General features: G+C 37.9%; 2 protein-coding genes across 7 annotated transcripts; one reads left to right on the top strand and one right to left on the bottom strand.

The window, feature by feature from the left end:
- Window positions 1-1,748: 1,748 nt before the first annotated feature.
- raf1a (Raf-1 proto-oncogene, serine/threonine kinase a) lies at window positions 1,749-19,116 on the bottom strand. 3 transcript variants are annotated; one of them, XM_055046155.1, is made up of 19 exons: window positions 18,897-19,116; window positions 15,858-15,958; window positions 11,693-11,919; window positions 11,493-11,605; window positions 11,288-11,390; window positions 11,042-11,199; window positions 10,243-10,332; window positions 8,080-8,230; window positions 7,549-7,650; window positions 7,340-7,364; window positions 6,628-6,737; window positions 6,409-6,526; window positions 6,198-6,282; window positions 5,876-6,052; window positions 5,742-5,788; window positions 5,523-5,641; window positions 4,538-4,669; window positions 2,776-2,910; window positions 1,749-2,678 (listed from the first exon to the last, which is right to left on the bottom strand). In XM_055046155.1, exons 3-19 carry the CDS (start codon window positions 11,891-11,893, stop codon window positions 2,538-2,540), a joined length of 2,007 nt encoding a protein of 668 aa, XP_054902130.1. In that variant the 5' UTR covers window positions 11,894-11,919; window positions 15,858-15,958; window positions 18,897-19,116; the 3' UTR covers window positions 1,749-2,537. The 3 variants fall into 3 exon arrangements, with proteins under 3 accessions (XP_054902130.1, XP_054902129.1, XP_054902131.1); XM_055046154.1 differs by lacking the exons at window positions 15,858-15,958; window positions 18,897-19,116 and adding an exon at window positions 14,687-15,136; XM_055046156.1 differs by lacking the exons at window positions 7,549-7,650; window positions 15,858-15,958; window positions 18,897-19,116 and adding an exon at window positions 14,687-15,132.
- cnbpa (CCHC-type zinc finger, nucleic acid binding protein a) lies at window positions 15,163-22,077 on the top strand. Of its 4 annotated transcripts, none has more exons than XM_055046158.1 (6): window positions 18,526-18,589; window positions 19,536-19,590; window positions 20,093-20,213; window positions 20,578-20,643; window positions 20,740-20,938; window positions 21,031-22,077. In XM_055046158.1, exons 3-6 carry the CDS (start codon window positions 20,096-20,098, stop codon window positions 21,146-21,148), a joined length of 501 nt encoding a protein of 166 aa, XP_054902133.1. In that variant the 5' UTR covers window positions 18,526-18,589; window positions 19,536-19,590; window positions 20,093-20,095; the 3' UTR covers window positions 21,149-22,077. The 4 variants fall into 4 exon arrangements, with proteins under 4 accessions (XP_054902134.1, XP_054902132.1, XP_054902133.1 ...); XM_055046160.1 differs by lacking the exon at window positions 18,526-18,589 and adding an exon at window positions 19,096-19,111; XM_055046159.1 differs by lacking the exons at window positions 18,526-18,589; window positions 19,536-19,590 and adding an exon at window positions 15,163-15,267.
- The last annotated feature ends 360 nt before the right edge of the window (window positions 22,078-22,437 follow it).

Genomic DNA, 22,437 nt, shown 5'->3' with positions numbered 1-22,437 from the left:
ATCAATAACTAAAAGCACAAGGTATCTTGCACTAGATTATCTTGTTCCAGACACCGGTTTAAACAGAGCAAGTTGCACATCTTCACGGCGATGGTGTTCTAGCTATCTAACGGGTCAAGGAAGCAGCGCTTTCTGCTGAGCGATAACCCTGCAGAAAGCTGTTGTCACTGCTCTTCTTCAGAAAGGCCTTCTGAGGAAGGAATCAGAGTAATTCAACAGCACAGAAACATTCTTAATGCCAAGATGAAGCAAAAAAAATAACAGCATAAAAGGCAAGAACATTATAAAGGTACGTGAAACAACAAATATTTGATAATACATACAATTTACCTAACAGTATAATTTTCCATTAAGCAATATTTTCTGTGCAAACTCCTGAAAAAAAGTTTCAAAGCTTGACTTTATTTTATGAGAGTTGTATTTTTACTTTGATGAAACAAAAATTATTTCAATTATTTTATAGGACTTGAAAATGCCAATAAGAGCAGTTTGCGCTAAAATAATTAGTTCTTTCACATCTTTTCAGTGTTTTTCTTTTGAGCATTGGAGCATGTAGCAGCAATAATAATAAAATACTTTAAGGTTTCATAAACTTTCACCAGAGATAACAGTGAATATATTGGCTACGTGTAGATTCTTCAAAATTGGTGCCAAAACTAACACTAGGTGGTGCCGTTGCTTGAACAGAAGTAGGCCACTGAGCTCAGCAGGATGCAGAAATAGAGCAGATAAATCCACATGATGCTATTGTTAAGCCTTTGCTCTTATTTTGCTGAAATGCATCTTATTTGGACTTCTTCACCCGTGTGGTGGAACGTTTTGCACAAACAAGCCTTTGCAAAACGTGCTTTTTATAACCTGGCCTAAATTCAAAGGTCCATGAAACACAAAATAAAGCTACTCCCATATTTAGCTCTCATGTTTACTGTAAGCCTCAACGCTGAGTGGCAATACCCTACAGGAGCAGCCCGCTAAATGTTTATACTAAAACAAAATACTAGTGTCCTGCTCCTTTCCATCCCTTGGCCCCCAGCCTGCTGGTTGATTGTTGTTGCAGCATGCGCGCCAGTGACTGTGACATACACAGAGGCGGCAGCCAATGGCAGAATCCCCTGGTGGCGTATGTGGACTGGATCCCCAGTGAGGTTTCACCACGTTGCCACAGCGCTGCAGCAAACATTACACCCTGCTGCAAAGTCTTGCACCTGTGTGGGACTTTACTGTATCAGGAGGCCGAGCAGGGTTACACCTGTCACCACCACTCCCTTCAAAAACTAAGTTAAAGGGATCTCTTCTGCAGTTTTTTTTTTTTTTTGCAAATTTCTACATTAGTCTTTTTTTTTGCACAAATAAAATAGTTGTTTTTACCGTTGCAGTTTTTCTTCACTTTTTTGTTTATTTATAAAAATGCACTATTTTTCTATATTCCGTTCCACTTATTTAAAAAGTACTTTTTGTATTAAAAATACTCCTAATAGGTCAATTTTAGCTGATGGATTCTGTGAGAAAATGGATATTGTTTTTTAATTACCGTAGCTGTAAACTTTTAATATCTCAACATATATTTAAAGTACATCCTTTAAAGAAATTAATCTATAAAAAAATTATAATTACTTACTGGATTAATTTACTAAAAAAATAACTTTTTGATAATATTCTAACTTACTGAGATGGACCTTTACAAGACATAAAGAGTAATAACAGATGCATTTAAAAACATAAAATATAAACAACATATTTCATCAAAGGACTTTTTTAACTTAATTTTATTAAAATATTGAATAGACAACTTTCCCATCAAGTTTAAAATAAAACATTTAACCTCCTCAAGGTGACAGCAAAAATTAGTTCCCGAATCACTTTAAATATTTAAGACACGTGCCCAATGTCCAGTTCATAATAACCAAACAATAGTGTATAGAGTGTATAGGCATCGACAAATCTGTTTAGTGAATGTGATAAAACCCCCTTCCGCAGTGAGACACGACGACTTATCAAATATAACCAAAAAATAAAGACTGATTTTTAAGACGAAGCAGAATCAGCTACTGTGCAACTTGATGGGCGTCTTCCAGTAGCTTTCTGATAAACAGAGGAGGTGAAGTTCTTCAGAAACTTAGTCCAGGATTTGATTCCTCATAAGGCAGCAAAGCTTAAGTCGTCCTCTCTTCAAGCCTGATGAAGGCAGGACAGAAAACGGACCAGGAGACAAACATCACCTAAGCTTCCTTCAGTGTCCATTCATTGTCTCAGGTAGGCATGTGTGCTTCTGTATACAACTAAAATCAAATACAATGCGAACACCAAGCCTCAACATACTTCTTAATGCATGTGCAATGTACCTTGTGCAGATCCGATTGCAATCTTTCATAATTCATCTCAGATGCTTCTCCTTCTGCTACTCTCCTTTAATTACATAGTCATTGACTAACATTGGTTTATGTATGATTGCATGTATATAGATCTATACAAATGTCTTTAAAGAGGGAATTTGCGTTTACTGATGGAGCGGAATAATCTTGTTGCTAAGGAGAAGCCTATGTGTAAACAGGCAGCCTGGTGGTCAGAGTGCAGGCATTGATGTCCTCGGTCTGCGCGGCTCGGTGCAGGGACGGTTCTGAGGCACTGCGGTTTATCTTAGGGAGGGCATGCTGGAGGAGCTCAATAGAGGACAAGATCTGAGAACAAATTCAGATTTAAGGAAGATGCAAAGAGATTAGTTTGAGGAATTTATGGCTCAACCCAACAGCTTCTAATAGCAGAAGAACAGCTCACCTGTGGAAACAGCGGTCTTTCTTCCTTGGATTTCTTGATGCAGTCTGCCACCAGTCTCTTCATTGCTTTGGGGCAGTTTTTGTAGAGCTTACTGAGGTCTGGGCACAAGCGGCCTCTTCCCACCATGAATATAATCTAATGGGAAGGGAGTCAAAGAAAAAAAGACTTGGTGAAGTTGAGAGGAAAACTGATCACATTTGATTATTACAGATCCTTGGAAAAGCATTCATAGCCCAAAACTCATCCACAAAGCATTTTATGTAGCAGACCAACACAAAGTCATGGAAAACTGTGAAGTGGGTGCAAATGATGCTAAAATAAAATATTTTTTATTAATTAAAATACTAGAAATTCTGGTGTGTACTCATATTCAATCACCTGTACTCTACAGCATCTACATAAAATTTTTTGTTAAAAAAGTAAAAAAAAAATCTTTAGAGGTCACTTAAGTAAATAAATTCAGCTTTAGTGTAATTTAATCACCGTACTGTTTTGTGAAAGCTGGCTGGAAGATCAATGCAAAAAAGTTTCAAGAAAACCTGGAGAAAACACCAGACATTACCGATAAAGCTGGGTTATAAAACTAAACTTCCATCATAGATAAATCTATCAAAAATGGCCATTTCTAAGTAAGATTTACAAAAAAATATTTATTGTCACTATTTCCTTCCACTTCACAACCATGCACCATGCAGAGTTGATGTATTACACAGAACTCCATAAAAGCATGATCAAATTTGAAAATGATAGGAACATTTTGCAAATATTTTTAAATTAATGCTTTACTGACAGACATTTAACTTTGGTCCTAACTTAAAAAAATAATTTGTAACATCACAATACCATCTTAATTTAAAAAAAAAAAAAAAAAAAAAAAAACGGTAATAGTGGTACATGAACTGAAAAAGTTTTGCAAAGCTCTCTATTGAAGGCAAACAACTGTGAGAGAGGGCGACATTCACCCTGAAGCAGTGGTCATTCTAACATGCAATTTTTAAATATGGCGAGTTAGACTAAGGTGACAGATATCTAAAACACTAGAACTATTGTAAAGGTATGAGGGCCTGATGGTGCAGAGATAAAAGATGACAGGAGCATTCAATGTGCCTGCCAGATCAGCCGGGTACAAACTATTTTCACAGGATCAAGAAGAACAGGTTCCAGCAGTGGACCGTAGCAGTACTTAAGGCACAATTTGAAAACAATATTAGTCTGATTTTATACAGATGCGGAATCAGCTCTGATTTAGCCAACCCTTTGGCTCTAAAGAATAATAAAAAAATAAAAACACAGGACTCGCACTCTGAAATGCAAACCTGAGAACCCCTTTTCTCACACAGGGTTATGTTACGAGATCTAAAATTAGGCCAGTGGCTCCGTGTCGTCGGTCTGTGTCGGGCCAGAGGCCAGCCACGCAACCCCCTTCAGATAGGAGCACAGGGTTTTCATCATCAAGGACTTGAACTTGCGCAAATGTCTTATTGTGGAATGAAAGATCTGCCGTAAAAAATACTAAAACCTCCAGCCTGAATGCTGAGTCAGGCTAGCTGTGAGCCGACCATCTCTATGAGTTTTTTTCCCCCCCCCCAACTTCCTGCAAAATCTCTGAAATATACTTCCCTCACTTGTCCGCTTGTAAGAGATCCATTACTGACGACAACTTCAGAACAATTCAGTCCTTTTAAATGTTTAGGACTGTTAAAAGTGGACCATGTAAATACCAGCACTCAAAAACGAGCCAGACAAATGTAAGCAACTTTACCTGATCTCTGTTTGCTATGTGGGAGTAGGGGAGCTCTCCGGTCATCAGCTCAAAGAGAACAATCCCATAGGAATAGACATCTGACTGGAAGCTGTAGGGATTGTTATTCTCCATTCGGATCACCTCAGGAGCCTGCCAAGGATAGAGAGAAAAGGTTTACAGAACATCAAAACAGTACGATCAATTTGTCCATCTTCAGAGGAGAGGCTGTGACACTGAAATCAAAATGGTCACAGAGTTCTAAATGTACAATGTCTTTTAGAAATATTCCCATTTAGAACAGTGGTGTCCAAGGTTCTTGCCACAAATTCATTTCAAATTATATAAAAACTCCAAACTAATTTATTATGATTTTTTTCTGCTAAACAGTAAGCTAAATGAGGAACATTTTAAGGAAACAGTTAATGAGCCACATTTTAGCCACAGTTAATGAGCGGATGTGCCCAAGTCTGCTGTTGAGTGAAAACCTAACAAAAGACATTTTTTGTTGTACTTAATATTTTCTTCTTAAAGAGATTTTAATTTGTCAGTGAAAATCTCAAAAAAGTGTCCTCCTGTAACAAATACATGTGTTGCCAGGTTAAATTTGTATGAAGTACTTAAATTTCAGTCAGGGGCTGCAGGCAATTTTTCCACAGGCTGTGCTATGGGCTCAACCTGAATTAGCATGAATAGAATTAATAAGTGCTAACATCAGTTTGCGTGTAGTCTCTTGTAACTTGCACTCGATTATCTTGTTCCAGACACCGAGTTAAACAGAGCAAATTGTACATCTTCACAGCTGATATTTAAAAAAAATCCCAATTCAGCATGTTAGATAGCAAACAGAGGCTGGAAGTTCAAAAAGATAAAAGCTGTACAACTTTCGGCCTTTCTGGTATCTACTTAAACACATACATGTGTTTGTACAGGCTGCTGTCCAAACCAGACATTTAAATGTCAGTCTGGTTGGTTCTTCTGACCAAGAGCATCACAATGTACCAACCATCCAGAGAATGGATCCAGAGGGCTGCTCCACCTGTTGTGATCCGGTCCACCTGGACTTCACAGTCGCAAGACCAAAGTCCCCAATTTTCACTGTTAACCCTTCATGCAGGAAGATGTCTGCACAGATGTCAAAGATTTATAACTGAACCTTCTGAGGAAACCTGGTCTTTATGTTTTACTCACTGTAAAACCACAACAAAGACATAGAAAAGGATACTGTTGGACTTCATGTCACGATGAATTATGTTTTTTGCATGTAAATAGCTGAAAAATAAAAAGAAAGGGAAAATAATTAGTGGGGAGACATTTCTCATTAGCATCACCCACAAAGCTCCATTCTTCACAACTTACTCCATGCCCTGAGCGGTCTGCCTGGCAATATCTATAAGCTGGATCATGGTATAATTAGTCTCTAGGACGTGGATGTGTTTGTACAGGCTGCTGCCCTCACACCACTGGGTCACGATGGCCAGGTTGTCCTTCGTCATGTAGCCCATAAACAAAAGGATGTTAACATGTCTTGTTTTCCTGCAACCCAACCAAAGGGGAAGAGGAAATCAAGATACTATCAGATAAAAGTTTGCAATGAAGATGATTCACACACACAGTTTTAACAGCTGTAAGGAAAAAAAGCCTCGTACAAGACAGTAAAGGTATTTCTGTGGGCTGTTACCTCAGGACGGCGACTTCATTTCTGAATGCCTGGAGCTGCTCCGGAGTTGGGTCGGTAACCTTTAAAATCTTCACCGCAACATCACCTGCAAGAGAAATACTGTTACATAAAAGGAAACATTCAACTTTTTTCTCAATTTATGCATCATTTACCTAATCTATTGTGCAGGAGAATGTTATACCAGACTGTGCCCTGCATAACAGATACTTACCATGCCATTTTCCTTTGTATACTGTTCCAAAAGAGCCTGACCCAATGTGGGAATGTAGATAAACCTCGCTTGCTTCAATTTCCCAGTAATAACTCGAGTCTCGCTTATCCCGAGGCCTCTGAATGAAAAAACCAAAGATGCAACTACTCAAACACAAGTTTCACAAACGGTGCATTATTAAAAAGAGCTGGTTAAATATAAACGCAACACAGTTCGTACTATTTTATTTTTCTCCTGAGTGTTGAAGGTCGAGGCTCTCTCTCGCTGGGATGGTGCTGGAGCTTTGGACTGGGTCCAGCCTGTGGGGCTCTGGCTGGGGGAACTTCCAGCTTTTGGATGGGGGGGGGAAGAAAAAATATTAAATGGTAGCACCACAACTTTCAAAGAAGCAACTTCTTCCACATATTTAATGGTGCTCTGTACAAGTTCTAAACAAAAATGTTTGGTGATTTTTCCTCCCCAACAAGAGTTTTATTTTCTGTACTCCTGTCTGTCATGTATAATTTTAAATATGTCATATTATGTGACGAATCATGAAATGGTGCAAGGTACCTTTGCAAAGTACTGTACACTCACTGTTTTCAGAGGTCACTTCATATCTCAAAAAGAGATGGATGTAAATTCACTTCAGGTGATTTAATCTAACTTTCACAATCAAAAAGGTTCTAAACAGAAAAGCAAATATAAGAGAATGTTTCATTTGAGGAAGCACAAATGAAAATCCCCTTGAATTATAAATACCAAAACTAAGGGGAAAGGTGTCATTTTTCAACCAGTTCCCTAAAATAGTATGCTTCTTTTTTCCTTATATGATCATATAATTTATCATGTAAAATGATGAACATACAAGTTGACCATTTATGGATAAAATGAAATTTTATAGGAAGCATGCCATGCAAATATGCATATTGAAATGCTGAAAAGAACTTACCTGAGTCATGATCACGCACTGCTTCCTAAAACATAGACACACATACACACACACAAAAAAAAAACACACACACACATTAGGTTTGATAATCTTATTCAAACACTAAAATACATGCCATGCTGCCACTCATGGTTTGACAACTGCACTTCTGAGATATAATTTTCAAGGCATGCAAATCAGTTTGCACACAAGTGACTCTGCTTTCTAACCTTTTCGGCACTCTCTGACTCGGAGAAGTGCACAATACCTACTTTCCTCTTCAGCCAGAATCTGCGGCACCAGGAACTGGGAGAGGTACTCAGACAGTCTAGCTACTCCAGAGAAAGCAACGCAACAGAGCAATGAAGGGACAGGAAGGAAAGGACAGAATTAAAGAAAATGAGGATGAAATAGAGCTCAGGTTTTGGGCTTATAACAGAGTGGGTATAACAAATGAGAAACTCGCGAGTTGATTATGCAACAATGGTGGTGGTGATAAAGCAGAAACTGGAACTGAACATGGGGAAGTCAAAATGTGCAAGAGTGTTAAAAAAATTTGTAATAAGATGTCATCTGGGGCTTAAATAAATACACACAGCTCTGTTCAGGTGGGCAACTAACTTAAAGCCACAGTAGATAAGAGGTGAGACAAAGACGGATAGAATCCCTGAGATATAAACAGTTTGATGCCTGAGATGTTTTAGGTGTAGCACCCTTGCCCTGCAGGAGAACACAGCTGGCCTCCATGGTGAGCAGTTTACCTCAAACATGCTGCTGTCTACAGGCAGGGTCGTGCTGACCATGTGGACGTTGGGCGTGGAGGTGGAACGCTGCCTCTGGGAGAGCCCGCCGCCTGTGGGTGGGTACGTGGTGTAGTTGAAGGCATGAGGGGTGGAATTTCGGTGGGCCGAGCTGAAAAGAGGGGGCAAAAATAAAATTAAAACTACGCTGCAGAACCGCAGAGAAACAGCCTTTACACCGACAGTAAATTATCTACTTTGGTAACTTCTTTAAAAAATGGGCCAAAGTGGGTGTGGTGGCTGTGGGTGCTGCTAGTTTCATTTCTGTCATGTTTACTCATTTTCTCCATTTGAGTATTTTGTTTGCATTATTTGCTTGTTTTTTTTAATTAGGCTGCAAATGCACTGTCAGAACACACACAGAAAAAATACCTCACTCAAAAGGTAAGCTTGCAAACAACAAGGTTAAGTAAAAGCTTTTTGGGGAAGCAACTTATTGGTTAATATTTATTACGGCCTTCCTCTTTAAGCCAGTGTTGGTTACGTCAAAGCTACACTTTGCCAACATCGACACTGGCCCAGTTAAAGAGTACAAAGCTTACCAGCCAGATATGTTAATCTTAAAATGACCTGAATGCTGCTCAGATCTGAAGTCTGGACGTACAGCCATTCACTTTCTAATTTTAGCAAGTTCAAATATTTGTAGGCATACAGTGGCTGCTGCAGCAGATCATAGGTATAATTAGAGCAGAACAGCAGAAAGTAAACATATTACACTGTGTGAGCTCATTAGGCTTGTAAACCATTTTATTATTTCTCAAACTAAAGTTTTCACACTGCGTTTCATCAGGTCCTTCACAGATAAGAATCTCTAAGACACAGGAAGTCACTGAAGGCAGAACTCATTTCACACGGCATCATACAAAAGCATTCACGAGCCTTCAACTTTCTTTTTTTTTTAATTTAGTTGGTTACAACTGCAAACAGTCTTGTGTATTACTGGGATTGTGTTGCTAGATCAACACAAGGTAGAGGCTAACACTGAAAGAAGGAGGGGACAAAAGACTTGAGATTGGAGAGAAGATTCACGTTCTGGTAGGAAACAATGCTAAACACACTTCAATAGAACTGTTTTAATAAATGCATAGTTCTACGTTAGGATGGGTTAATCAAATAAAATTAGTGTGACAAAACATGTTGATTATAAAAGGCTCTCAGATGCTTCTTATGCAGTCTGGCAGGGTGTAAAGAATTTTGCAAAGAAGCTCCAAAGACATTTTCAGTCTCTGAAAAATAAATACCCCAAAATGTAATTCCATAACCAGTATTTGTAGTCTGGTTATACAAAGTACCCAGAATACAGATGCATATTTTGAAAGTGAATGAGTTCACAATTATGCACTACTCTGCAGTTATTAAATCAGCAAAAATATCCTGGTACACCAAGTTTATGATCGTGAGAGGACAAAATCTAGAAAAACTTTTGCAAAAAGTGTTCATACTTCTGCAAAAATCTGACCGCACCTGTGCTGCATATAAGCAATGACGGCAATGACTTTGGTTACTGAAAGGTGATAACACCAGAAAAAAAAAAAAAAAACCACAGCTTCCACATATAAACCCCTTATATAAAAAGTACTTGAAATCAATCTGATTGAAATTATTCATGTAATAAAATCAATACTCCAAAGAAAAACTTTTACATGGTTTGACTTAATATTCCTTCCCTCGTTAAAAAAAAAAAAAAGGAGTTACATTTAGAGGAAAGAAGTGATATCTAATCATAGTTGCCAATGTAGTTTCAGAGACTGCAATATTTCAATTGCAAATGCCTGCTTTGATGCAAAGTTCTGTAGGGTGCAATGTTTTAGTGGTCATACATAGGAACTGATTGTGAACTATATTTCTGGCAAGTTGAATTGCCAGAAATATAGTTCTGGCAATCTGACACTAACAATTAGTTTAGATCTTAGTGGGCACAATGCAAAAGCTGAAGTGGGGACATTGCAATGATGGACCACAAAAAGAGTATAGAGGAAAACTTGGCTCAACTGCCTTACTGAAATAGTAAACTGTAGTAGATTATTAATATCATTTCTTAGCATTAATCATCCCTTTTAGAGAAGAAACAAAATAGAAGAACCTATCGGTTTTTAGTTTTTGATGAATCAAAGTTTAATTCACCTTGGAAGCCTGGTTAGGGATTCTCTCATACGTCGGGATGTGAGCTGTGGCAGGGATGGGAAGCCACTCTCACCTGGTGTTGGACACAACCTGATGAAAGAAATAAACAAGTAATAAAGTGTATTAGGTGCCTGTGGGTACTTCACAATGAATTACTATTTCATCAAAATTTAGATTTCAGAAAACAGTCTAGTTTTTTTTTTCTTCTTAACTCAAGTGAGACGCCGCTGAGAATATTTCTTCATAAGAGGTTTGAAACATGGAATGCACACTACAAGTATACAATATAACGTGAGTTTGACTCTGAGTTCTGAAAATGTTCTAGAAGAAATTATACTATTGTTTACTGAGATGCACCTGCAGAGTGGGTGTCAGGTAAAGGGGATTCTCCTCTTTGTTAATTATTACTGCTGATTCTACATCCAGCACAGAAAAACATAAAGGTCTCCATTCAAAGTGCCTGTATGGAAAGCCATGCAAATGAGAATGACCTAGTCAGAAGTTTGATACCAGAACAGCTCAACTTCCCTTTTTTATCTTTGCAGGATTATGAAACTTACCTCACAAACATGTATAACCCATTTTTATTTGCATCCAATTATAATCATCTGCATGCAGATGTGATAATGATGAAAAGTTGGCTCTTATCAATTTTTAAGACGATCAGTGAATGCGCAAGAATTTTTTTAAACTCTGATTTTTTTAATCTAGTTTATCTGCTCAAGAACTCTAAATTATAGTGTCCAGTCCAGTCTAGAAAAAGTTAACAACATTACATTTTTTCCTCCTATATACTTACAGAAGCTGTCTAATGTTGCTCCAGTCCACACACATCGTGGGCACTTTGGTGCTACAATGCTCATGAAATTTATAGCCGCATGTTTGGCAACGGAATCCATTAAGGAGAAACTTCTGGCAAATGTCGCAGAAGGCTAGCTTCAAATAGGTCTTCCGGACCTAAATTTAAAAACAAGAAAAAGTGCAAGTTTTCTTTCTGCAGTAACGTTTGAGAACAAAGAAAGCTGTAATTTTTTGGAGTACTTACAAAGTTATGTGTTGTCAAAGGAACATGATCTAAAACCTCAACCAGGAGCTCTTCCCCTATCAGTGAGGTTGAATCGGTATTCCAGTCCATCCGGGATTTTTTACTGATTTGGACAAAAGTAATCAAACAAAAAACATATTTAATACTCACAACAGAAGGTTTAATAGTCTTTCCAAGCTCTGGCTGGACAATTTCCTGAATTTACCTTCTCTGTCCAGGATGCAGCTTGAAGACAGCACAACACTGGGGCTGTAGACCTCGCACCTTCAGGGCTTTGATCAAACAGCTGTAAAGAGTCATACCTGGTCGCACGTTGACCTAAAGTAACAGACCAACAACTAATATTAACGATACCGATCAATCGAATCTGAATCCTCATTCGGAACCTGGCATGTCAAGACTTGCCACAGTGCGCTGCTGATTTGGGAGGAAGACACGGATTGTGCTGCTGGCCTTGGAGTCCGTCATCTTGCTGTCGTCTGAGGCGCGTCGCTGGCAGCTGAAGCCCTGGACCATGGTAGGGGACAGGCAAGGGCCCTCAAACGGTGAGTCCTTCATTCCAAAGCCGTTGCTTAGAGTCTTCCATGCTCCCTGAAACTGCTCCATCACTAAAACTAATCACTCACAATGGTCTTAAAACAAAGAGAGAAAAAGAAAACATTTACTTACATTCTTTCTTTACTCAGACAACACTGTAATATATATTTAGCACAAAGGATAAGAATAAAATGCATGCATGCAAGGCAAGGAAAGGGCACAAAATACTCAAAATTTCCAATTGTTCAACCTTGAACTTTATTTCAACACCAAGGAAACCACAACAGATGGGTTGAGCACGACCTGATTACAACAGCGACTATTTTTGTCTGCAGGGGAAAAATGTAGCAAAAGAAGAGTTGTGGGTTACGGTATTGTAACGTTAGAGGTAATCCTTAAACATAATCTTGTTGAAAGCAACCTTCTAGGACTTTGCTAATGATTAGCTTAATTTTAGGGTTTATGTAATGGCAGCAAATTTCTTATTTTCGCTTTGCGCATACAAAACTCAAAGCAAATATGATACTGAACAGTTTTCCTGTTTTCAGGAAACAATGTAATATGAAATTTCCACTGTGTTCAGGGCCAGACTACACAAACACGAACAGGACAAAAATAAGTTGACTATGTGGTTCTTAAAATAAAGAGAAAAGAAAAAAGTAAGGCCCTCATAAGCAAACACGCCCTCTTTTCAGCTTTGTTTGTACTACAAACTGCAGTGCTATATTGTAAATACACAAAGGTTTTCACTCATTCTTGGCAGCAGCTATATGCATGAGCACCATCAGCTTGCATAGCTCCTAATTACCACTGCTGTATTTATACAAAGACCGGCTGAGCCTGGAGAGATGTTTCTTTTTTAACTGCTGTCAGTGGTTAGCTGTTCCAGCAGGCCTGTTGATTCATCAGATGTACAGAAAAAACTTTTTTTTTTTTAAAAAGAAGTTTTTTTGGGAATGGTGGGTTTTTACCCTTACCTTTATGCTTCTGGATTTGCATCTATAAATGCTGCATTGTATCAGAAAACAGCACAAATACAAAACAGAACTACATATGAAAGGAAGTATAAATTGCACTATAATGCAATGAGAAGTTTTACACAGTTCTCTAGTGATAGAAGTGAGAAAACGTACTTTGGGTTGCCCAAAATGTGATGAAGATTTAAAATAAATTTTTAAATGGAAAAAAAAAATAGCACACTTTAAAATGATCTAAATATTCTAGTTTTTCATAAGAAACATGATGAAGTAATTTAAAGTGGACAACAGTTAATACCAATTTGAACGAATACTGTATTTATATTTAATTTTTCTGTATTTATTATCATTTTATGTACAACTTTAAACTCTGGCTCATAGTACAAAACCCTAACATATGATCGGTTGATCTGCAGGACAAGTAAGTTTCGATCGATTACCTTTAACTTTCTCTGAGTTGGTTCACATCTACTGACTTAGAAACTTTCAAGATACCTTTGAAAGTTTCTAAGACTTCAGTTAGTAGATTCATTATTAAATTTATTTAAATATTTACAAAAAAAAAAAGATTTTGCAGCGAAAGAAAATCAACATTGTTACCACCGCTATCTTTAATTTCATTTGTAAATTGGGCAATTAATCTTCAACTGCTATATTTAAGAACATATGAAGATATACATTTGATGTATATGTTTATTTTCAATATTCTTTAAATAGTAACATAAAGAAAAAAAATTCAGAGGAATTCAAACATCGTGTTAAGTATCATTCAGTGTGAAGGTACCATTTAAGCTTCAATCACTAGACTGGCAATTATATTCCTGGCTTCCCCCTCAAAAAGCTTTTTGTTTAACCTTGTGAATTGCAAAATTTCCAGACAAAACCAGGAAACTATTTTTGTAAACAATGCACTCATGGATTATTGTTTAGGTTTTGGGATGACAAATTGGAAAATTCAACGAAAAATTGAGTTTTTTAGCCCTTTTCGTGTGGCAATTTTCCAAAAAGTAAACTGATTAGATATGCAAGCACGTATTTCATTATCCAGAATAAGGTCGAAAAAATTTGCAGTATTATCACAAATATATTTTTTATTTTAAGGTCAAAATTTTGTGGTAACGTTTATAACGCAAACTGCATGGCATTTTTGGGATCAGGCAGAATATTTCCTACTACTGCTTTCAAATTGTAAAAAAAAATATATTCCAACAACTATTAGAATTGGGCTGAATAAAGAAAGGATTACAAGTCAAGTGGCTGACACTCATGCAGCGCTGCAGGCACAAAAAGAAATGTGATAAAAGATGAAGCTGATAAAAACAATATTAATTAAGGGTTGTTTTTTTTTTGTCACGACATTTCACAGTCCAATTTAAGTTAAACAAATGAGCACATAATTTTATCTTTTAAAATGTTAAGGTTGAATCCTCTTGCCATGCCAGGTGAAACTGTTTGTTGACACAACTCTTAAACAGTCTGCAAAGATGCATGATTTACACTGTGGCACTTTCAACCCTCCACAGTCATCATCAGCGTGTTAGCCTTATGTATGATTCGGGACCGTTTCTCATTCAAACGTAACAAAAGAACTAAAACTAACCACTACCATTAAAACGCGTGCAGCCCTTTCTGAAACTATAAAAAGATAACCATAAATGTAGCTACGTGTTTTTTCCCCCGCACCAGGCCCGGTTGTTCCAGTTAAAACACTAACATTCCCCGAAGGCCCTCATAAGCAGACCGTATCGTTACATTTTACGTGCCTTCTCTCTCTGTTGCAGTTCATTAGCTTTAAACCGAAGCGTTTTAGCCAAGAAAGTTGCCTAATATACGCGTAATTCAAAAGAGTAGTGAGTGCTAGGTTCTGTAGGCGCTGTGTGCTCACCAAGAGAAGTTTAAAAAGTTGTGCTCCGCCATAACTTTAGGGAAAAGTGGCGTCGGTGACATCATCATAATTGCAACGCATTCAAAGAAAAAAAAAAGGAGGAAAAAGGAGTCAAAGCTGGTGAAGCTCCCGACGTTGAATCGAATGACCCTACCGCGGATGAATATTGCGTTAATCAAGGAAAGGGGAGGTCACAGGTGGGTCTCTTTTTTTTCCACGAACCACCTAAAACAACAGGAAAAAGTTCAATCCTGCAAGTCGTGATATGCGAGATGAAAAAAAAGAAAAAAACTCCGGTCCCTCAAAGTCATTCAACGAGGGATTTACTTCGGCTCCAGAGAAGCACCTTCCAAAGTACAAGTCCGACGAAGTGCTTCGTAATGCGGCGCTGTTCCAATCAATATTTACGTTGTTTGGGGAGAAGGTGAAGCGGGCTGAGTTGGTGTTGTGCGTCCGTCTGACGCCAGTGATTGAAACAGGACCTTGCAGTCATAACAAGACCTGCAAACATCGCTCACACTGCGCAAGTATTGCGCACGCTTAAACCCTCCCGCCGAGGTCACGCTGATGCTTTTACGTCGGTAAGATATGCAGCAATTTTTTTTAAACGCTCACATGTTGATATAATCGCATTCAACTTACACGCACTTCAAAGTCCTGCTGAGCAGTCGACGTAGTCTTTAAAGCTGTGCACATAAAAGCGTAAGAACAATAGTCGCCTTTTGGTTACGTTAAAACATTTGAGTCAATATAACCAGACAGTTTAGTCAATCTAAAAGTACATTTGTCTCGAAGAGTAAGTAAATTAGCAACTAGCGATTTGTTTTAGCAAATAACTCATAATGTTATCACGCGCGCCATCTGCTGGAGAAATGTGGGTATTGCGACATCTTCGCTTTGGAAAATTGCTTGCTTTTATTGCTGCTCTTCATGTTACATTGGAAATATTTGGTAAGAAAAAAAATCTGAAGATGGCGTGCAGGTAGGTTACACAAGCAATACATTCTCTTAAACCCCAACAGGCCTAAACACATTTCATCTCTTATTTGCAGTGTAGGTGATGTTTTTCAAATATTATCACTGTTTTTGCTACGCACAAAAATGGCTTATTCTCCCTGCAATTGACCTTGAAACAAAATATAACTGTATACAGCTACCCAGCTCCACTCACCATGTGTTCACCATGTCTGTGGCATCCCGGTCTGGGTCCCCTGAGGTGCCCAAATCACAGATGGCCTGGAGGTCCCTTCAGCAGGCTGGAGTTGACACCACCTTAGAGAGAAGCAGCTTTGTTAACATCCTGTATCTGCAGCTCCTGATGGATTCAGCATATATTGTTTCCATAAGGCCGCTCTAGACAATTCCGAGGAGAGATTGCTTTTGAACATCTATGTGGATGTTCAAAAGCAACTATAGGCATTAACTTTGACTTATTGAACTTTCCAAATACCTATGGCATTTTTACAGGCAAGTAATCAATCCAACAACTAACAGAAACACCAACTAATGTTTCTGTGAAGATGAGGGCAGGGCTTTGTCATTGTGAAGCTTTTTAAGGTATCCCTCTCCTAATACAATTGACCTACTGTTTTTAATTGGATTAGGATTTAATCAGCTTTGAATTTATGCCAGACACATTGCTATTGTGGTGATTTTCCTGACTGAAAGTTTACAAGCTTCTAAAACTACCATTATAGAAAACAGAAAACCTAGCGCTAGAGCTTTAGATCCAAGGCCACCTTAAGACAGATGAGAGCATCTCTTCCACCTATTGATCCGTGCACTGAGCACTCCTAGCTGAGATGCTTTCAGCTCTGAGTGTTTCTGTCAGTCCTCTTGTTTACTGCAGTTAAAATGCAGTAAAATCTTGTTTTCAGGAAATTCTCGTTGAATTATGTTACCGTACATATAAAAATTTGGGATTTCCTCAAAAATTTTAACATTGTTCAAATTATGTACGCTATTGTAAATGTATGCATACATCCATCGATATTTGGTTTAATGTATTTATAAGAGTTAGAGAAATTACAAACTTTTTGTCACCATCATGAAATAATTCTGAAATAATTGGAAATAATTCAATTTATTTACGGTAAATTGAATGGTCTCCTGGGACATGCAGTGTATTAAACATAGTTCATAAATGCTTTCTTAGGGTATAGGTCACAATCTTTCCAGAATTCTTTAAATTGAGCCGTGATCAATTCTTTGAATTGTTTCAATTGAGCCGTGATCCCACATCACGTCTGGTGGGGGACGTAATGTGGGATCACGGCTCAATTGAAACACTCAGCTGTTTCCAAATTGCAACCATTCAGCTTTTCAGTTGAGGTTGAGTTAAAGAATTTGGAGTCAGTGCTCTCCAGCTGAGACAGACACAGCACATGATAAAAGCTACCACTATGCTACACAGCTGGTAAATTTGGCCTTAAACTCTAGCCTTGACTTTACTCCTACAAACATGCTTTTTATCACTGAGGTCAAATACCTCAATCTTTGTCTTATTTTTCTACAAAACCCTCCTCCAGAAGCAGTCCATGTGGACAGTGGGTTTTTAGATAAGCTGCAAGATTTCAATTGTCTGGACATAATGATTCTCTTTGCTCTATCTTTTATCTCCTCACATGAAAATTACTGTATTATGCATAAAAGGTCTGTTCCAGAAAACCAACCAAATTAAATAAACGTTGTCACTTCTGATAACAAGAGTGACTGCGTATCCAGACAGAACTATGCTAAAAGCTTGTTACTTGCCACAAAAACGACGTAAATGAAACATCATCATGCATAATTTGAGTGTTTCATAGTAGTTTGGATTTCTGCATAGTGTTAAAGTTTATCAAATGGCTCATAGGTGTCATAAAAAATATTCAGATTTTAAAATACATTTGTAAATTGTGGTAATTATCTTGATGCTCTCAACACACGAAATACTGCAGCAAGAACTTTCTGTTGCGTTAGCTTTGTGTTACTGTGTTATTTGTATATCTTTTTTAAGTATCAGAGCTGATCAAACTCCGATCAATTTGTCAGATTCCAAAATCTGACAAATTAACTGTTATGAGGTGGACAGCATTGAATTATGAACAATGTTGGAGCCACTAGTGTTGTTCCATTAATATCTGAGGGTTGACATTTAAATCTGAGAATGAAATCAAAAGCAAATCAAATGAGTTTCAGGTCCAAGCTTTATTTAACTACGATTACAACTATTAGTAAGCGAAAACATTGCATTTATTGATTTGAATAAAAACAAAAAAACAATAGAAACATCTAATTCATGGGTTTAGTTTTTGAAAATGAGTTTTAAAAGATCCAAAATATAACAGTTTTTATATCCTATTTATTGTGGAGTTTGAGCGTCTTGGTTGATGAGAAACTGCTCACTTTTACAATCAAATTTTAACATCCAAAAATATTTATTTTCATTTTTGCAGCTTAAAATCTGGGAATATCGATTTGTGAGTAAAATTTGATGTTTCGTTCAATAAATAGTGCAAAGCTAACGGACAGTGTTTTTCTCTTTCATGTTTTCATGACAACACAACGACCCCAAAAAATATCTCAGCGTTCTGGTACAAGAAAAACCTGCTTGTAATTATTGAGGTGATCCGCATATTTAAAAGTTTGAGAGCAACTGCTTAATTTCTTCAACTTGAAAGAAGAAAGCGAAATTAAATCTACCGAAGGCAAAATGGGACCGTTCCGTGTTTCTGATTGGCTAATATCCAGAGGCGGTGTCCAGACTTCTTCGCATTTTATTGGTTGCTTGGCGAATCCGCGGCCAATGACTGTGAGGGTTTTTACTGGATAATGCGAATGACAATTCAGGAACTCCTGCTGGCACCGCATGTAGCGCAAAGAAGGAGGCGTAAACACTGACACAGCTAGGTAGCCATCAAGGTAAGCAATAAAACGGCTTTAATTCTCGTAATCATAACATCACTTATGCACATTCGTTTTCCGCTTATTGCGTGATGAAATCATCAGTGGCATAAACTTTGTTGTTTGGTTTGATTCCTCCCGTTAATAGGTTCTGCTTTTAATTATGTTTGCTCCCACTAAAACTTAGCAACGGGCTGTTAGCCCGGCCTGCTAACGTTAGCTCGTCACAACGACTTTGGTGTGTGCGCCCTGGCGGGAAATTTTGTTTTCAAGGCATATTTACCCGAATGCCCACCAAAATGCGTGTATTGTGGATATTTCTTACAATTAATGACGGATCGTCAAGTTCTTGCTGCGCAATGTGGCTCGATCGTCGACCGAAGCGCGTTTCTTGGTCGTGAGGTGTTGAGCTAGTGTTTGCTAGCAGCTAGCGTAGCTGGCGCTACTGTCTCGCGAGTACGCAGGAGAAAAATCAACGTGACTAGGCCGACGTTAGCGGAGTTTCAACCTTTGGCATTTTGTTTTCTGTTTTACAAGCCGGTAAACATTTAGTATCCTCACGTCTTGTCTCAATTCATGGACTGTGTAATCCGTTTATGCGTTCCAAGCTGTTAGTTTTTCTGTTTTAGTCGGTTAGACCTGCGGCTTTGTTGCTGTTGAACACGCTTCATCACATAACACGATGCAACGCGCTACTCACGGCGTGCTCTCGCAGTTATTCCTCTGCTAGTCAGCAGATTTCCACTAACATGGATTATTTAGATTAAGTTCATTGTGTCTGAATTTACCCTGTATAAACATGTACGTTCAACAGAGAGTTGTTTTAAGTTGCCCGTTTTAAACGTTGTAGCCTCCTGGTTTTGTGACTTTATGCTAGGTCCTATTTTTAGGAGCCTCATTACCTTACTTAGTATTCACTTTAGTGCTTCATTAACTTCCACTCTTCTTGACCTGATGTCTTCAGCAAACAGAAGGTCGACCTATGGCGATCACATCATGATCCCACTGAGGAAGTTTCTGTAAGTTAGCTCACTAGTTAGTCTGATGGTTGATGTTAGACGCAGCAGCTGATGAATGTGTCTCCCCGATCATAGAGTAGAACCCCACATGGTAGTCATTTTGTTGGTTTGACTGAATCTCGAAGAACCATGTTAAAATAAGTTTTTCAGCAATTAAAATATGCATATTTTAGAAACTGAAGCAGTCAGAATTATTTGATTTTGTTTATTTACATAGCTTCAATTTACTACAAATATTTTAATTTACTACAAATATTCTCCTTAGCCACTTTACAAGGCCTATTGTATTCATTTACAGAAGTCAATACACAGATTTATTTCAAATTTGATCCTAGTTATAATCCTAACTTGTAAAAATAAATAAATAAATAAATGACATTGTCCAGCTGAGTCTAAGCACATTTTACTGCAAATTTAAGTAGGCAGTAAAGTTGTTCCTGTTTTCCAGGAAATGACTGTATTGGAGAGAAGTGTTTACCTCTGTATTTTTCTTTCTGTTTAGGTTATGGAGATGAGCAGCAACAGTGAGTGCTTTGGATGTGGCCGCTCTGGTCATTGGGTCAAGCATTGTCCTAATGCCAGTGGTGCACGTGGACGTGGCAGGGGCCGGGGACGAGGAAAGGGTACTGTTTGAGTTTCTTTCTCTTATTTTTTTCCATATCGAGGATAACATTATTGTTTCAAATATTTGAGCTTTATTAAGGGCCTTTGGATATTCTATTCTGGTTTCAGATATAATACAATCTTATGTTGTTTCTTTTTTGTTGTTTTTTTACAATTGCATAACTTATCACATTTAGTTTTAGAACACGAATTGAAACCAATCGTATGACCCAACTCATTGTTTTAATCATATTTGTACATTGTAATAGTATTACAAACTGAGTATTGTTCTAGTGGCAGTTAACCAAAAATGTTATAAAAAAACAAACAAACAAACAAAAAGACATACACACCCTTATTTGCATACTGTTTTTGACATTACAGAGCTGTTTTGTTATCGCTGTGGAGACCAGGGACACATGGCCAGGGACTGTGACCAAACTGAGGATGGTGTGTAACATGGCTTTTTTATTTTTTTCTGTATTAGTTTTTTTTTCACAGGTGATAAAGTGATAACCCTTTTTTTACCACCTCCTCCATGTCCAGCGTGCTACAACTGCCACAGGAGTGGTCACATCTCCCGGGACTGCAAGGAGCCCAGGAAGGAGAGGGAGCAGCTCTGCTACACCTGTGGCAAAGCTGGTCACATGGCTCGTGACTGCGACCACGCCAACGAGCAGAAGTGCTACTCCTGCGGCGGGTTTGGTCACATTCAGAAGCTTTGTGATAAGGTGAAATGTTACCGGTAAGTGGAGTTTTTACGCAGTTGCTTAGCTTTTTTTTTTAAGTACTAGTATATAGCCTTCTTATTTGTTTTTATTTTGTTTTTGTCTTCAGGTGTGGTGAGATTGGTCACGTCGCTGTGCACTGCAGTAAAGCCAGCGAGACCAACTGCTACAACTGTGGAAAGGCGGGCCACCTGGCAAAAGAGTGCACCATCGAAGCAACCGCATAATCAGCACCCTCTGTTGCCCCTCCTTTTTTTTCAGATTGATGGTTGGTTGTATTATTTTCTCTGAATCCTCTTCACTGGCCAAAGGTTGGCTGACAGAGGCTAGTCCCAGGCCTGTGAGCCTCTCGATATGTAATACAAAGAAAGGGGTGATAAAAAATATCTTTCTGCATTCAATACAAAAAAATGTTTTAGTTTGGTAGCGGTGTTATGTATAATGCTTTGTTAAAGAACCTCCCCCTTTCCAGGCCACTGGTGATCAGTGAGGAATAAACGGGACTAAACATATGGGAATCTATAGGACCTCTGAGCTTGTGGACGTGCATCTCAGTAAAATGAGATGGAAGACAGGAGTAAATGGAAACCAAACATCCATGTGTGGTTATTTTGGTTTGTTTTAGTGGAATATGAGTTGGCCAAGAGAGTTTGACATGGAAACAGTTCATAACATGATGCATTTCAGCCCTACAAGCAGCTACAAGTGGGCGATAACAAACGCTATATTACTAAGATATGGAAAAAAAATTTTTTGGAGGTATTAAAAGAAACATGCTCTTTTATAGAAATCTGTTTACAATTTAAATATCACTTTGGTAGTCCAAGGTAGATTTTCTGTTTTAAAAAAAAAAGGCTTTGGAAATGTTCTGGTTTCCTTTTTTTATTTTCTTTTTCTTTTTTTTTTTTTTTTTTTATTACCTTGGCAAAAATTTAACATCAAGAACAGTCGTCGGAACAGCAGAATTAGGAGTTATTTGGGAATGACAAATGTTTTCACAGAAATCGAAATGTTATTTTTGTACAATATCACTTAGACTACTGTATAAATACCATTTGCTTGTACTCAGTTTTTAAGTCGGAAGGAAAGTGCAACTGAAGTCCTAGAAAATAGAAATGTAATTTTAAACTATCAATAAAGCTGGAGGAGCACGGGGCGGAGTGTTTTTGTCTGATTTTCTTTGCAGGATGTTTCAGAGTTTTTTCAGAGTTTTACAGGTATATTAATACAGCACCAGTTCAAATGTGAATCATGGACATTCTCAGTTAAATGCAGCAATATTCACTTTAATATCTATTGGCAAAGTTAAATTAGCAACGTCATTCAGTGTTGTTTCTTATGTAAACTTGATAAGAAAAATGCATTGGCAGAGGTACAATTTGACAGTTTTATGTAGTTCTCCCGTAAGTATTTGCAATACTGTATTCATAAAGTAACCATGTTTCCGGTATAATATCAAGCGACATCATTTTTGGGGGCAACAGCGCTTAATGGGGGGGATTCTTTTGTCGTGAAT

Source organism: Poeciliopsis prolifica, unplaced genomic scaffold, assembly GCF_027474105.1.
Source record: "Poeciliopsis prolifica strain line A6 unplaced genomic scaffold, Auburn_PproV2 SCAFFOLD023, whole genome shotgun sequence".
Taxonomy (NCBI): Eukaryota; Metazoa; Chordata; class Actinopteri; order Cyprinodontiformes; family Poeciliidae; genus Poeciliopsis; species Poeciliopsis prolifica.
The sequence above is the reverse complement of the archived record's forward strand: the minus strand, read 5'-3'. Positions and strand labels throughout refer to the sequence as shown.

What these genes read in the sequence shown, in the direction of transcription:
- raf1a (XM_055046155.1), bottom strand. Translation starts at nt 11,893, where the DNA reads ATGGAGCAGTTTCAGGGAGCATGGAAGACTCTAAGCAACGGCTTTGGA. An exon ending in TCGTGACATGAAGTCCAACA is followed by an intron (nt 5,642 to 5,741) that starts GTATCCTTTTCT and finishes ACATCTGTGCAG; the next exon opens with ACATCTTCCTGCATGAAGGG. An exon ending in CTGGATCCATTCTCTGGATG is followed by an intron (nt 4,670 to 5,522) that starts GTTGGTACATTG and finishes TATCCTTGGCAG; the next exon opens with GCTCCTGAGGTGATCCGAAT.
- cnbpa (XM_055046159.1), top strand. Translation starts at nt 20,096, where the DNA reads ATGGAGATGAGCAGCAACAGTGAGTGCTTTGGATGTGGCCGCTCTGGT. An exon ending in GGGCCGGGGACGAGGAAAGG is followed by an intron (nt 20,214 to 20,577) that starts GTACTGTTTGAG and finishes TTGACATTACAG; the next exon opens with AGCTGTTTTGTTATCGCTGT. An exon ending in GATAAGGTGAAATGTTACCG is followed by an intron (nt 20,939 to 21,030) that starts GTAAGTGGAGTT and finishes TTTTGTCTTCAG; the next exon opens with GTGTGGTGAGATTGGTCACG.